The following is a 14,089-nucleotide window of genomic DNA, read 5'->3' as shown; positions in this document are numbered from 1 at the left end:
TCGACGACCATCGTCATCGACCTCTGTCGATTTTTTTACTGATGTTTTAATATATTTCTCATCAAAATATATACTCAGTTATTTGTTAGATTCTTATCTCCATTAGTTCTCTAGATATGATTTTTTAAATATTTTCAATTTATTTTATAACTGCTGTTTAAATGATTGAATGCACCCAGATGTCATATTATCCGTATTGTTAACGAATGTTAAACAAGAATAAAAGAATATCTGGATACATCCAGATAATAATTCTGAACACAACCCGTGGCATTCAACGTGTTCCGTCGGGCGAGGTTTGACTTTTGATCGAGTGCGATGTATGTATTCAGTTCTACTGCTTTAACATTTTATTCCATATGTTACATACATACTATTGATTTATGAAAAAACCAATTTCAATTTTTTTCAACCTTCTATATGAGTTTCCCCCCTTAAATAACATCAGTAATATCGAGGAATTCAGTAAATGAAAATTTTGTGCCAAGAGCGAACACTAGACGGAGGAAGTTTAAAGAGGAAGTTTAAAAGAATAGCAATTGATTCCGACTCTAACGCGTCTACTTCTCAAGTAGTGGCAATTATGTCGACTTCAACATTCGGTGGAAAAAACGCAATTTTATTTAGGAATGTAGCCTTATTTATTTTTACTTATTTGTGTCTATCGTGAATAGCGTAAGGCGTCGGCGATGTATGTTTTTATATGTTTCCTCGTATCAAGGATGGGTTCTCATGAAGCGACTAACAGCGTTGCCCGCTCGCATGCACCGAATGAAACGTACCGTTCGTTGTACCTTTCTGCGACGTGCAAGCATACGTTACAGTGGAAAATAGTTCGTCGAGCTGACAGCTCTCGTTTACTTGACGTTCGACGATCCTCTCTTTTTATCTATTTCATTATTGATCGACAGAGTGGACCGGGTTTTGACAATGAGACAGTTTTGAGGCGAGACTCATGGACATTACTTGTAAGAGGTGAGCGACAGGATGTTACGTATTGTCACACGCCGACGAGAGTTAAAAGCCGACGCAATCGCGATTTGTTTTGACCCCCTCCTCGGCGATTGACGTATCGCGGATACGTCCCGATGGGCACCTCTTTTCGGTGTCACATCTGTGTGTTCCCGTAGAGCTCGTTTCGGGAGGCTAACGAGATCGGTTGACACATCCCTATCCTCGAGAATGGATCGCGGAGTAATCGCGTCACTTATCCGGCACGGATCCACGCCGTAGAAACAATACCTAATCAGATGTGAATAAGCAGCTCGTGAATAAAAGCGTATTTCTTGCGGACTCGAGTCGCGGAATCGACGTCGTGATAATTAATTATCAAATTAATTATCGTAATTAAGAAATGCACGCGTATCGCGCGTCAATCGTGATGCGGGTCGCACAGCTGTAATTTCATGTACTTTAAAGTTAATAAATTCGCATTATAAAAACATGATTTTTCGAGATAATAGAATGAACCAGTCGCCATGTAAATTTGCGTCGCGTACCGATACTCATGATAATTACATGCGATTACCGGACATGCGGGATCATTTGTATAAAGGATATAACATTTGCCTTTGATGTTTGTTTTGCAGTAAAAAACGCGTCCTTCAAATGGAGCGTGTTCTGAAAGCTGTACCGGCGGATTTAAGAGTAAAAATGGAGGCTCTTGTGCACGATTTGACTTTGGCACTGGAAGAGAGCAGCAACAGTGCGAATCTCAGACGTAGATGGGGTATCAGAAGGAGAGCCCGCTCGACAGGGAATATTCGTAAGTGTAAAGGAGAACAATTCGATGTAACATCAGGCTTGTTCTTTTCAGATGAACTTCATGACTTATGATCCGATTCACTTTCACAACGCTCAATCAAGATGCATTTTCACTCGCAGCGTTATTTGTTCTTATGTCTATTTATTATTCCCGTATTAAATTGCACTAGATTAGCGTAATTTAGTATATTCTACAGTAAATCTGTTTTACTAATCTAATTTAATTTTAATCTCGATTCAATTAACTTATTTCTAACTCTTATAAGAATTATAGCCGATATTCATATTCTATTCTTATACTTAAGACTCTTAAGTACAATCTTAAGATGACATGAACTAATCAAAAGGCAATATTCATAATTCGTTCTTATTTTAAGTGCTAATACGAACACATACAGCTTTCTGATTGGCTTGACATCTTAAAACTGGTCTTATGACAGTCTTAAAAGTAAGTAAATCGACTACGAATATTGACCACAGTATTCGTCATATTATTAGCATCTTAAGACATTACTTAACTCTTAAATGCCTAAGTGGAGTAACTTGGGCCCTCCTACGATTGTTTTACTTTAATTTTTGTTCCAATGAAGTTAGCAATATATAATAATAATAATAAAAAGTTTTCAGTATCATTTTTTGAACTATCTAACATTTTAGAAATACTTACGACGCTAAATTTTAAAGAAAATTCTGGGAGATCTAAATTAACCCAGTTCGTTCATTGATTTCATTAGCTTAAGTATCTCTCTAAAAGTTAAATCAAGATTAAAGTTAATTTATAATTCGTAGAAATAGATATTAGAATTAAAAAGTAAAAAGATATATCGAGAAAAGTTCAATTTGAGGACAATATAATGCAGAAATAAAGAATAGCAAAGAATTTTCTTTCTTTCTTCAAACATATCTATCAAATCTTCAAATATATCTATTTCACTTTAAGTTCCAAAAGTGTATATTATAGTCCAGCTATAGAAAACAACTTCTAGTTTATAAACAATAAGGATGAATTTATTCCAAGAGCATCGTGAGCGTGTATCGAATTGTAGTTCTTGAATGATTAATTTATATTAGAAGAAAAAAAGAAAAAATAAACCTAGATATTTATATAAAAAGAACAGGCCTATGAAAAATATTTAAATTAAACATTTTCCATTAAACTAAAAATAATAAAGGATATATCTCAAGCATTCTAATTGCACCTACACAACGATTAATTGCAGTTTACTTCTGCGTGATGCACAGTCAGGATTATTATCAAGATTATCTTTGTAAAAATGAATCTGTACAGCATGAAAAAGTTAAATATTAATCGCATGTAATCATCGAGAAAAGTAACGTATTGAGTTATCATGTAATATTGAACAATTAATGTATTGTATAATATTTTTGCAGCGGCGTTAAGTATGAACAAACATTCGGATGACAGCTCATCTTCCATTTGTGAAATTCGCATTCCAAAAACTGCCAATGTTTCGAAATATCAATCGGATAGCGACGATCCTAATCAGACCAAACGTTTCGCACATTTTCCAAATTTAAATAACGTCAGTAATATCGAGAGCGATTCAGTAAATGAAAATTTTGTGCCAAGAGCGAACACCAGACGCAAAAGGAAATTTAAAAGAATGGCAATCGATTCCGATTCTAATGCATCCACTTCTCAAGCAGTGGCAATTATGTCGACTTCAACATTCGGTGGAAAAAAACGTATCTTTCGAAGCGATTGTAAAAATAGATATAGTGCTATATGGTAAGGAAATACAATCCAATTATTTTCTATTCACAATAAGAAACAATGTTCAGATTTGCCTAATTTTGCATTCCAGGTGCGGAAAACGTAAGAGATCGTGTAGGGAACGTTCAATAGATTGTGAAATGAGAGTAGCTAAACCAACCAAAAATGCAAAACCGAAAAATCGAGATAAAATGCAAGGCGAGGATACGGTGGATTGTTCCCGTATATCTAGTTCTAGCATTTCGTCCAGTGATTCGGAAGCAGGTCTTATTACAAACGATGAAGATAGAGAAGGTACGACGAACTTAAAAGCAATACTGAAGCCCGGTTCCATCAATATGTGATTAACTTTTATTTTTCATCTTTTCCTAATTCTAAAAATCAAAAAAGAATGAAGAGTTTAAATTCTGGACTTGAACAGGACTTGAATATGTAAAATCATCACGCAGTGTATGTTATAAATTATATATCTAATTCTTGCAGGAGATGATGAACAGTCGGATTGGATCGGAGAATCGAGTTGGCGGGACGATGGAGAGAGCACTAGCGACGACAAAGCCACGTCAGATTCGACCTTCCAAATGATATTGCACGGTGAACATTCGGTTGCAGAGGCCAAGAAAAATTATAGACAGAGAATACAACGCATTCGCGAAGGCCTCAGCGGTAGAGAGATCCGTGCTGGGCGACGTCACGTCGACAACAAGCCCGGTTATTCCATAATAACGTCAGCTAATGAGAAGGTCTCTCGGTTCCTGCAAGATCCCACGCAGAGCGAGCTGAAACTCCATCCTATGCGACAACCTGAGCGAGAGAAGCTACGTCGACTCGCCAATTTGTATAGTTTAAGTATGAAGGGCGATCAAGGCTGCCCGATACTGTATAAAACGCGACATACCACACAGGCCGTATGCGTAGACCAAGTATCATTGAACAGATTCTCAGATTACAAGAGATTGCGTAAAACACCGCCAAATTCCCCAAATTCAGACTCTACGATGCAAACAGAGGAGCCACAGATTTCCAGCACGAGCTTCAGTCCACAAATTATAAATCAAGCGCAAAACAATATACAAGCAAATGTACAAACATTATCTTCGTTTGAATGGGAAAGCGAAAGTATGGATATTGAAGTACAAGGAAAGCCAAAGTTTCCTGATTTTGGACATTCCAAATCTAGTTAAATATGTATATATATATATTCATTGTTATTGTTTCTTCTAAACAAAATGTATATGACATATACACATGTATGCAAGTTCTCTGTATAAATTCTTTATTTTACTATTAGAATTGAAAATGTTAATATTCATAATAATCATATGACGTGAAGAGAGAGAGAGAGAGATTCTACAAGAACTGTAATATAAATAAGTACTTCACTGCTTTTAATTAATAAATTTATAATTATTTATATATTATCGTAATTTACTATTGTAAAAATTGTAATATTTATATGCAACTGGGGATTATAAAACTGGGAAAAATTATAATATTTGTAAGACTAATGGTTCAGAATCAAATTCACTTTCATATCCATATTTAATAAAACAAGTTTACTTATCTTTTAACATACATTAACTCCATCACTATCATAATTTACATATTTAACATTTAAAGGCCATTCTACATTGTTCATATTGTAGACGTCGCAAATCACAAGCTTGTTGCTTTAGCCAATCCAATGCTTCAATTTTAAAGTCACATGATGCTTACAACCCTTCCAATGCTATGACACGACCAATGTAGAATGGCCTTTATGTTACAATATAGTATAATGACTAATCATTTACTGTACAATGTTTTTTAATTTTAAAATAAAATATTTTGATCTTGAATAAATATCTATTAGATATTAAATAAATCAGACTATATAGAGAAAGGTATTTAAGAAACTTGCAAATGTTGTAATTTTATGATATTACAGTATAAAAATTCTGATAGACATTCGTGACAAGATCATTTTTCTTGTATTTTTTCTAGTTAAGTCAATTTATCTGACCCTGTTTTTTAGCTGCCAGAATATTTTCGTTGGCAGTTATTTGAAACTCTTGAAAACGTTGAGATATCCTCTGGTTCATTTTCAAATACTTTTCCATACAATTAAGGGCACATTTCTCTTCTTTGGGTTTGATTGCTCGCGTAGTGAAGTCAGATATGCAGTCGGTAAAGCAAATTTCAGAAAGCTTATTGTACGAGGTTAAGAAGTCTCGAAACTGTTGAATATAAATAATATTCAGATTATATTACTCGTATACATATAACAGTTTATCATCTCATTGAAGAGATGCATATATATATATATATATATGATGCATAACGCTAGTATACTTTTAGTCAGCTTATGGAATAACTAAATTATTGTAAGAATTAATATTAGAAATACGTACAGATTTAATCTGATCGGCATCCACGTCGGTCGGGACTTGCATCGCCATTGTTAAAGATTAATACTTATACAAAATGTCTTTGTTAGTTTCTGCTTCTTTGTGTTCCCATAAATATCGCATCTAACTGCACACCAAATTTCGGCGATTTTGAGGTTAAGGATAACGACAAACCCGACAAACACGTGCGCACGATGTATGTATACACGATGTAGGTGTAGAACACTTTCGCCATCTATCGGTCGTAAAAAAGCAGGCGGTGTAGTTAACACTCCCGTGTACTCTCTACTTTCGTCTAAACTGCTTTTTAGTTTCTTCATTTTTATAAATATTCAGTGCTTGTATTGCAAAACAAAACAACGTCTTTAGTCTTTTTTTTCTTACGTTTCGGTTCCTATTGGCGCGTTTGTAACTATTCCCATTCCTTTCAATTCTCAGCAGTTGGCAACCACAGAAGTCTGTTAACAACTCGACCGTTTGAATGAAATTTTAAACCGCCATTAAAACGATCGTCTGGCAAATGCAGTGCGATTTCCTCGACATTATTTGTACAGATATCGCTCTCCAATTCGATTTTCAAACGCGTATATATTGACAATCGTAAATGCTGACGTTCCGTCACTTTCAAGCGTTTTATCGGTCGAATCAGTTATTTGAAAGAGGGGGAGAGAAGCGAAATCGGTCGGGAAATTCATTCGCGCGCGGATCCAGCTGCTGCCAAGCTGCAGCTGCATCTAAAAGGTAAGTTTACGGAGAAATTTTTCGGGCAGGAGCCGAATGCGCGGTGAAAGTCAAACGACGATCAGGCTAATTAAACGATCATTTAATCGTTTCTGGAAGAAATCGGCGAATGTCCCAAAGGCAGGAAACGAGCGACAGATGTACCGTATCGATGTCGGATCGAGGCACGCAAAAGGTCCGTGTCGTTGCTTGTCGTGTCACATTGATAGAAAAAACAGCTTTGCAACTGTTGTAAGATTTATTTGATATGATTAGTTTATAGGTCTAACTTTTTTGCACCAACATTACTTTGCCTTTAAGCGAGGCTTAAAATTCTCGCTTTCTCTCTTTAAAACTGAAAGAGAGAGAGAGAGAGAGAGAGAGAGAGAGGGAGAGGTAAAGAGAGTTTCAAGCCTCGCTTAAAATCGAGTAATGTTGATGCAATCCAGCTTCGTATATTTAATTCCAGTGAGGAATTAAAGACAAGAAGCAATTATATTGAAGATCTTATAACAATTGCAAAGCTGCTTTTTCTACCAAATGCAGGTCATTATTTTCAAATAACGATTAACAATATTGTTATCGAGTTACATTGGCTACATTTGCAACATGAATTTAGGCCGCTGTATCCCAAATTCAACCTAAATTATTTAGATCCCTTACTGTCAACACTTGACAGACGGCCAGACCTAAGTAGCGATCTGTAACATTTCGCTAGAGCGGTAACATGATAAGGAACAATTCTTTGTATGTATGTGTGTATATGTACGAACATACATACATAAAAATTGTCCCTTCCCTTGTCATGTTTCCGTCCAGGGGAAAAATTTACATGATCTCTTTCAGGTTATAGGCGACGTATTTCAAATCAAGTTACCAAAAACCTAAGCCTGACCTACCTAAGCCAGGCTTCGGTTTTTGGAGACTTGATCTGAAATAGGTCGCCTATAACCTGAAATAAATCGACTTACCATCATGTTTGTTAGTTTCAAATTGACATACAGGGTGAATCAGAGTCATTGAACTAATTTTTTACCCTATGAGAAAATAATTGACTGCACACGTTATAATTCAATTAAGTATGAAGTCGATAATTTTCTCATAGGGTAAAAAGCTGGTTCAATGACTCTGAGTCACCCTGTACGTCACTGGTATGGTGACTATAATTTTTTTCTTAAAGAAAATAAAGGACAAATTTGAAAATGGTAGGGCTTTGTTCCTATATGTTTTTCAAACCAGTTTGTGACTATCAAGAATCTGTGCGTTAGAAAATTTTATTGGATAGTGTAATCAAATTGCACACTTTTCTAATATTTAGTTTGAAATTGCATGATTCAACTTGTACTGTGTGTGTGGAACAAATCTTTGATCTGAAATAAAAGGTTCGAAATAATAAAGAATGAAAACAATTGTAGTTTGAATAAATTTAATTTTGAAAATTCAGACATAAAAAATTAACAAAAACAAATTTGTATTTATATGTATTTGTATTTATATGAAGCTGTAAAATATTTTCCGTAAAAATTTATTCACTAATATAATATTAAACAATAGAACGCTAGTTAAAACTCGGAAAAGAATTTCCTGTAATGTTAAATAAAGGACAATATTGGAAAATAAAGGACAAAATTGAGTTTGAAAGAAACAAATTTAAAGAATAGCTATCTAAAATAAAGGACTGTCCTTTACAATAAAGGACGTATAGTCACCGTAATTGGTAATGGACATATATCGTATCTCGTAAATAAATAGTTTAAAAAATGTTTAAAGGACTTCGAACGTTTCGTGTTCAGAAAGTTCAAAGAATTCGTGTTCAAGCCACTTACGGTGTAAATGATTGATATCTACACCTATTTTGGGTGGTCACATTGTAGGTCAGGCCGCGTATAGATTTCTCAGTGTAAACGTAGTCATTAGGCTTGTTCTTTTTTAGTTGAATTTTTTGCACGGTTCATCTTTTTTTTTTCTTTCCACTTAAAGAGAAAAGGAGAAAAAATGTGCAAGAAGTTCAGCTACAAAAAAACAGACCTATTATGGTTCGTATTGATACTTCACTTTTATTGATTAAATGCACGCATTTAACATATAGTTTAACACATTATCAGGAAAAGTAGTTTTGCATCATAAAGAGATGCTGTTTTTTCAAGAGAAATCGTTTTTATTTAAAATTTCCTACGTGATATTTATATATTTTGAATACGCAATTTAAATTTATATTACATAATGTCAATTATATTATAAATATAATAAATACATAAATAAATATAATTTATAAATAGAAAAATAATAATTAGAACATTGTACCGAATTGAATTTTTTGACACGATTTATAGAAACATTGATGGATCGTCTAGAGCGGATTTTACGGACGAGCTTTCAGTTCGATCCTTCTTGTCAATGACCTTTTACTTCAAACTTTAAACCTGAAGTTCACGCCAATAGTGGAAATCGAACGTCAATCGAGGATTAGCGGGGTTTTGCCGCTCAGTTCAATTGAGTTTCCGTAGCGTCCGTTCCGCACGAGTTTCTCCGTAACGTTTTGTCTTCATCACAGACTTATATAAGTTTGTGGTCTTCGTTACGGTAGAGCGCGAGCCGGAGACAGCTGACAGCCAAGGGTTTCTCAACGAACTTTTAAAACGCACTGTACTTACGTATACACCCGACAAACTTTAGAACGCGCGCACGTTAAATCGTCAGTTCATCCGCCGCGTTTTTCGCGAAATCCTACGCGACGATAGAGATTAACAATAAATACAGTTTGTTTTGTTTTCGAATGTCGGAGTGCAATGATGTATCGCGCGATTGTTTAGCGAGCTAATTCGTGCGGCAACGTCCCGCCACAGATTTATAACCTTCGTTTCTAACACGTCGCCACTTTATCGCTGACATGATTGTAAGTTATGGCGATTCACGCCGATTTGCATTTAATTTCTTCTTTTTTTCGATATATCTTTCGTTAAAGAGATATACATACAGCAAATGTCACATGTTGAGAAATTCAAAAGCGTATGGTAAATAATAAGCAATAATATTAATGTAATAAGTTCTCTATGGAAAAAATGTAAAGCAAGCTATTTTGTTACGATTTAATTCTGGAGAGGATTTTATCATCAGAAAATAATCTGAAGAATTCTTTTCTTTGTCCTAATTTGTTGCAATCGAATGCTCTAATTTATAGTCCTGTTCTTTTTTCGAAGAAAATGCTGTACACTATTTGTTTTACTTCAACTTAAACTGCATCAGGATATATTAGTTCAGAACTTTCTTTGAAAAAGAACAGGATCTATATCTGCATATTATCATTTTAGATTTGTTTTCTATAGTTGAAACTAATGTACACTTTTGGAACGTAACTTAAATAGATATGTTTGATATTTGGTGGAAGTAAGTCTAGTACAAAAAATAAAAAAATGGACCTTTTAATACATCCAATATTTTACATTTGAAGTTTTGTTCTCAGATTTTTTCGATAAATAACATTAAATCAAATATATCATTTTTTTAACGCTGTTAATTAATTTTATCGTTTATTTGCAATAAATTATATAAGTAGTAATTTATATATGATTGTACATTAATCTATGTATCTCGCGTTGTATTATAATTGATGTCTGATGACGCTGTTGAATCTTTTTCAGGGAGCTAAATATCGCGATCGTGGAAGAGGTGCCGTCAACATGTCCTCGAGAAACATTTCTTCAGAGCGTCGCTCGAAGTCCATACTCAACAGAAAAAAGCCCGTATCCGCAGGAACGTTGCCGCAAAAGACGCGATCTTCGAAGGACGAGGACACTGTAAAAAGTTGCGCGACAAAGTCACGAGGTCTTCGCGGGCGGCGGCTTCTTTTGCGGAAGGAAAATAAAATGTTGCGCGACGACGTGAAACACAAGGTTCACTTGTCCGACGAGACCAGCGTCGCCAGCGCGGGCAACAATGATCCGATTTACATTTTACGGAAAGAGATGCACGACTGGAGGATATCCGGACAATTAACGGACAGATTTGAGCGCGATTGTCGTTTTACCGAAGACGAAACGGAGAAGAGTTCCGTTCAAGGTAAAAAGTAAATAATAACAATTATATTTAATCTTTACTTGCATGGTTTTTTTAACGCTATCATGTGGAGTGTTTCAATAAATATAAAGATCATATATTCCTGATAAGAAAGTTAAATGTACTCACGTTTGCCGCGTTAAATGTTCAATGATAGTAGAACTCGGTAATTCATGAAAAACATCTGGATCTGGTAAATCCTTAACGACTGTTTCACAGTTTTCTGAAAATTATAAAAATTTATTATTAAACGTGCTGACACTCCATATGAGTAATAACGTTAAAAAAAATCATTTATTTCTATTTTTATTGTTTCTCTTTGATGATTTACGAGAAAGATTGATAATATTTTATATATTCTTTAAATACATTTTTTTTAATTGACGAACAATTTGTGCTAAATATAATATATATAAATAGTACAATTTATTGAATTTATAAGATTGGGATATCAATCAGAATCTGGTTATCTCAATTAGAATTATAATAAATTCAATCAAAAAATTCTGATTTGTCCATTTTCAACCAGAATGCTAATTAATTTCAACCAAACTTTTTCCAGTGTACGTAATAACATGTTGAAACAAATAATTATTATAATCTATATAATATTTTTTAATCAATAAATGTTTTCGAATCATGTGATGTAACAATGCTGTTTTGTGGTACACGAAATTATAATAAGTTGTATTCTTTATAATTTGCTATTTGAGAGTTTTACGCGGAGGATGACTCGAACTTGAGCCGAAACATACGAAATTGAATTTACCTATGTTTGTAGTAAAGTTTTTTTTACAATTAAATAATTATAATAATTTAATTAAATAATTAAATAATTAAATAATTATAATAAATTAATTTGCGTACCGTTAACCGCGCTAACTATAGCCTTTATACTAATTGTAGTTTGAATTTTGTGAAGTCTGAACAGTGATTGTTAATGTTTTCGAATCATTTGATTCTAAAGTAAATGCATTATAAAACGTATTTAAATTAAAATATGAATTAATGAAATTATTATTAAGAATTTTTCTCATCACACACACACACAAGGATTCCAAGGATTTATCTTACATCGATTTTAAGGAAAACCGCGTTCAATAATAAATTTTTATAATTTTCAGAAAACCGTGAAGCAGTCGTCAAGGATTTATCAGATCCAGATATTCTTCACGAATTATCGAGTTTTACTGCCATTGATCATTTAACGCGGCGAACGTGAGTACATTTAACTTTCTTATCGGGAATATGCGATCTTTATATTTATTGAAATGTTATATTTGCTTGGGCGAAAACACGCTCGTGTTTCGTGAAAATGAATTATTATCCTGGACTATGTGTTGAAATAATTATACGCGTTTATTTATGATTCAAACAATTATACTTTGTAATACATCGCGAGAAGTAACAGGAAATGACAATCGCAGAATTTGCTCGATTGAGTAATAAAATCCTTTCTTTTTTTATACACGATCAGGTTTTATATCAACAAATATCACGTATTATATCCGGTTATCGTCGACGCGTAATTCAATCGACCGGTTACATCCTGTATTCATTTTTCTTTGCGGTGATAGTTGCACAAACGACTTTTTCCGTCGATTGTCAGAACCGCGTGTCCGGTCCGCTCGTTCGCGTAGCGCGAGAGTTATCACGGTGCGAGTTGTTTTCTCGCCATGACTTACAAGCCCCGGTTTTTGTCCGGTGCGGTTCACCGGCGCGTTGTTACTCGCCAGTGATTTCTTGTCAGTGTCCCAGGTAAAGCAATGGCTCGAGAAATGAGGTAAGTGAGTAATATTTCCGCTTGCAGTGCACGTGTGATGCATGCGACACACATCGTTTTTTCACAACTATATTTTCACATATGAACGTTTTTTATAAACACGAATCTGGCGGCCATCAAGCCGAATTGAACTGATTAACAAATAGAGAGAGAGAGAGAGAGAGAGAGAGAGAGAGAGAGAGAGAGAGAGAGAGGGGATTGCATTTATTAAAAAGCTCTGCCATTGATCATTTAACACGAACGTGAGTACATTACATTTTCTTGTCGGAAATATGGGATCTTCATATTTATTGAAATTTTATATATTTGCTTGTTGATATTCCTTCAGGCGCACAAAAATATACATTGTCAATTAAGTGCAGTCTTTAGATGTCACAAATCGATCAGAGAGTCATATTAGCACCTTAAGACATTACTTAAGACGATCTTAAAATAAGAATAGACTATGAATACCATTCTCTATAACACTTGGTTCTTAATTTTTATTACAAAATGCTAAAATCTACAGAAGAATAAAATATTTGAACATAACGAAAGAATAGCAATGAGAAATTATTGGATAATTATATAAAAAGAGAAGAAAATAATATATGATATATATATATATATGCATATAAAATAAAAAGAATATATAGGAGAAAGAGAGAGGGGGGAGGGAGGGCTCGTGTCTGTTACGTAAGTAACTGTAAATAAAGAATGAGAGAAGCACAGCCGTACGTCTTTACCTGCTGCGCTCGCACACCCACCGAGAGCAGGACTACGTCATTCTGGAATTTTCGAAAGTTTCGTCCAACCGGTTCTCGATCGCGCGCACCCGAGACCCGTTCGTGACTCGCCACCGATAATGCCTTTGCCTGCGGTGGGATGCACACCGCGTACCGTTTGCTGGAAGCCGATCATCGTTCACCGATCCTCTGACGTTCTCAGAGGGCGAGCGAAATCTTCCGCAATATAGTGCGACTCGCGAAATATATGTACGTGGATACAAATGATTGATGTGTCCAGCAGAAAAAGTAGCTTTGGAATTTCTATCTAACTATCGTATAAAGCTTTAATAATAGGTTTAATTAAGGTTTAATTAATTCGAATTATTTGTATAGCTTATCTAATTTAACTAAAACAAGGAAGTTAAACAATTTAATTCAAGAAATTGCATTTAATTTTACTCAAACCTATTAATGTAATATTTACTCCCTAATATGAACTAATACTTATTTTGAAACTAACCACAGAAATACAGAAAATACATTTACATTTCAAAGGACGATTACGATAATTTTGGTCCCTCAAAATGAAAATGATTTTCAGAAGCATTTTTAGCAAGGAACACACGAGAAAAATAGTACAACATTTCTGCAGTCATTAAAATAACAATTACGGACAGAAACGGGCAAAAAGGAAAAAAGGATTTCAGTTCATAAACAAAAAGCAAAGCGACCCTACCTGTAGGTGTCCTGTGAGGTGTACCTCCCAGTTTCTCCCTCCTGTCTAGACTGCCTCTAGAGGACTCCGACACTTTTCATGTGAAACGAGGTCCACCTTCTCTCCTTGCCTAGGGGCATGCGACTTTTTACGCAAAGCGAGGTTCACCCCACCCCAAAATATAGTTTTAGACGAGGTGCACTCTATGCTTCCCTCTCTCTC

The 14,089-nt window shown here is 34.7% G+C and overlaps 3 protein-coding genes across 6 annotated transcripts in view; 2 read left to right on the top strand and 1 right to left on the bottom strand.

Moving 5' to 3' along the window:
- The first annotated feature begins 811 nt into the window (after window positions 1-811).
- On the top strand, window positions 812-4,698 carry LOC108750458 (G patch domain-containing protein 2). 4 transcript variants are annotated; one of them, XM_018489906.1, is made up of 5 exons: window positions 812-975; window positions 1,590-1,765; window positions 3,157-3,514; window positions 3,591-3,793; window positions 3,983-4,698. In XM_018489906.1, the coding sequence occupies exons 1-5, from the start codon at window positions 956-958 to the stop codon at window positions 4,681-4,683; spliced, it is 1,458 nt and encodes a 485-aa protein (XP_018345408.1). In that variant the 5' UTR covers window positions 812-955; the 3' UTR covers window positions 4,684-4,698. The 4 variants fall into 4 exon arrangements, with proteins under 4 accessions (XP_018345408.1, XP_018345407.1, XP_018345409.1 ...); XM_018489905.1 differs by having other exon boundaries at window positions 1,590-1,771; XM_018489907.1 differs by lacking the exon at window positions 812-975 and adding an exon at window positions 1,045-1,252 and having other exon boundaries at window positions 1,590-1,771.
- A 754-nt stretch (window positions 4,699-5,452) lies between these two features.
- On the bottom strand, window positions 5,453-6,272 carry LOC108750535 (mitochondrial import inner membrane translocase subunit Tim9). Its single transcript, XM_018490019.1, has 2 exons — window positions 5,890-6,272; window positions 5,453-5,715 (listed from the first exon to the last, which is right to left on the bottom strand). The coding sequence occupies exons 1-2, from the start codon at window positions 5,935-5,937 to the stop codon at window positions 5,488-5,490; spliced, it is 276 nt and encodes a 91-aa protein (XP_018345521.1). The 5' UTR covers window positions 5,938-6,272; the 3' UTR covers window positions 5,453-5,487.
- Window positions 6,273-9,436: 3,164 nt separating this feature from the next.
- LOC108750406 overlaps window positions 9,437-14,089 on the top strand; it is a 98,174-nt gene continuing 93,521 nt past the window's right edge. The window contains exons 1-3 of the mRNA XM_018489821.1: window positions 9,437-9,502; window positions 10,248-10,665; window positions 11,787-11,880. Coding sequence (XP_018345323.1) covers window positions 9,497-9,502; window positions 10,248-10,665; window positions 11,787-11,880 — 518 coding nt within the window. The 5' untranslated portion in view covers window positions 9,437-9,496. The remainder of the gene's footprint in view (window positions 9,503-10,247; window positions 10,666-11,786; window positions 11,881-14,089) is intronic.

This window comes from Trachymyrmex septentrionalis, unplaced genomic scaffold (genome assembly GCF_001594115.1).
Source record: "Trachymyrmex septentrionalis isolate Tsep2-gDNA-1 unplaced genomic scaffold, Tsep1.0 scaffold37, whole genome shotgun sequence".
NCBI lineage: Eukaryota > Metazoa > Arthropoda > Insecta > Hymenoptera > Formicidae > Trachymyrmex > Trachymyrmex septentrionalis.
The sequence above is the reverse complement of the archived record's forward strand: the minus strand, read 5'-3'. Positions and strand labels throughout refer to the sequence as shown.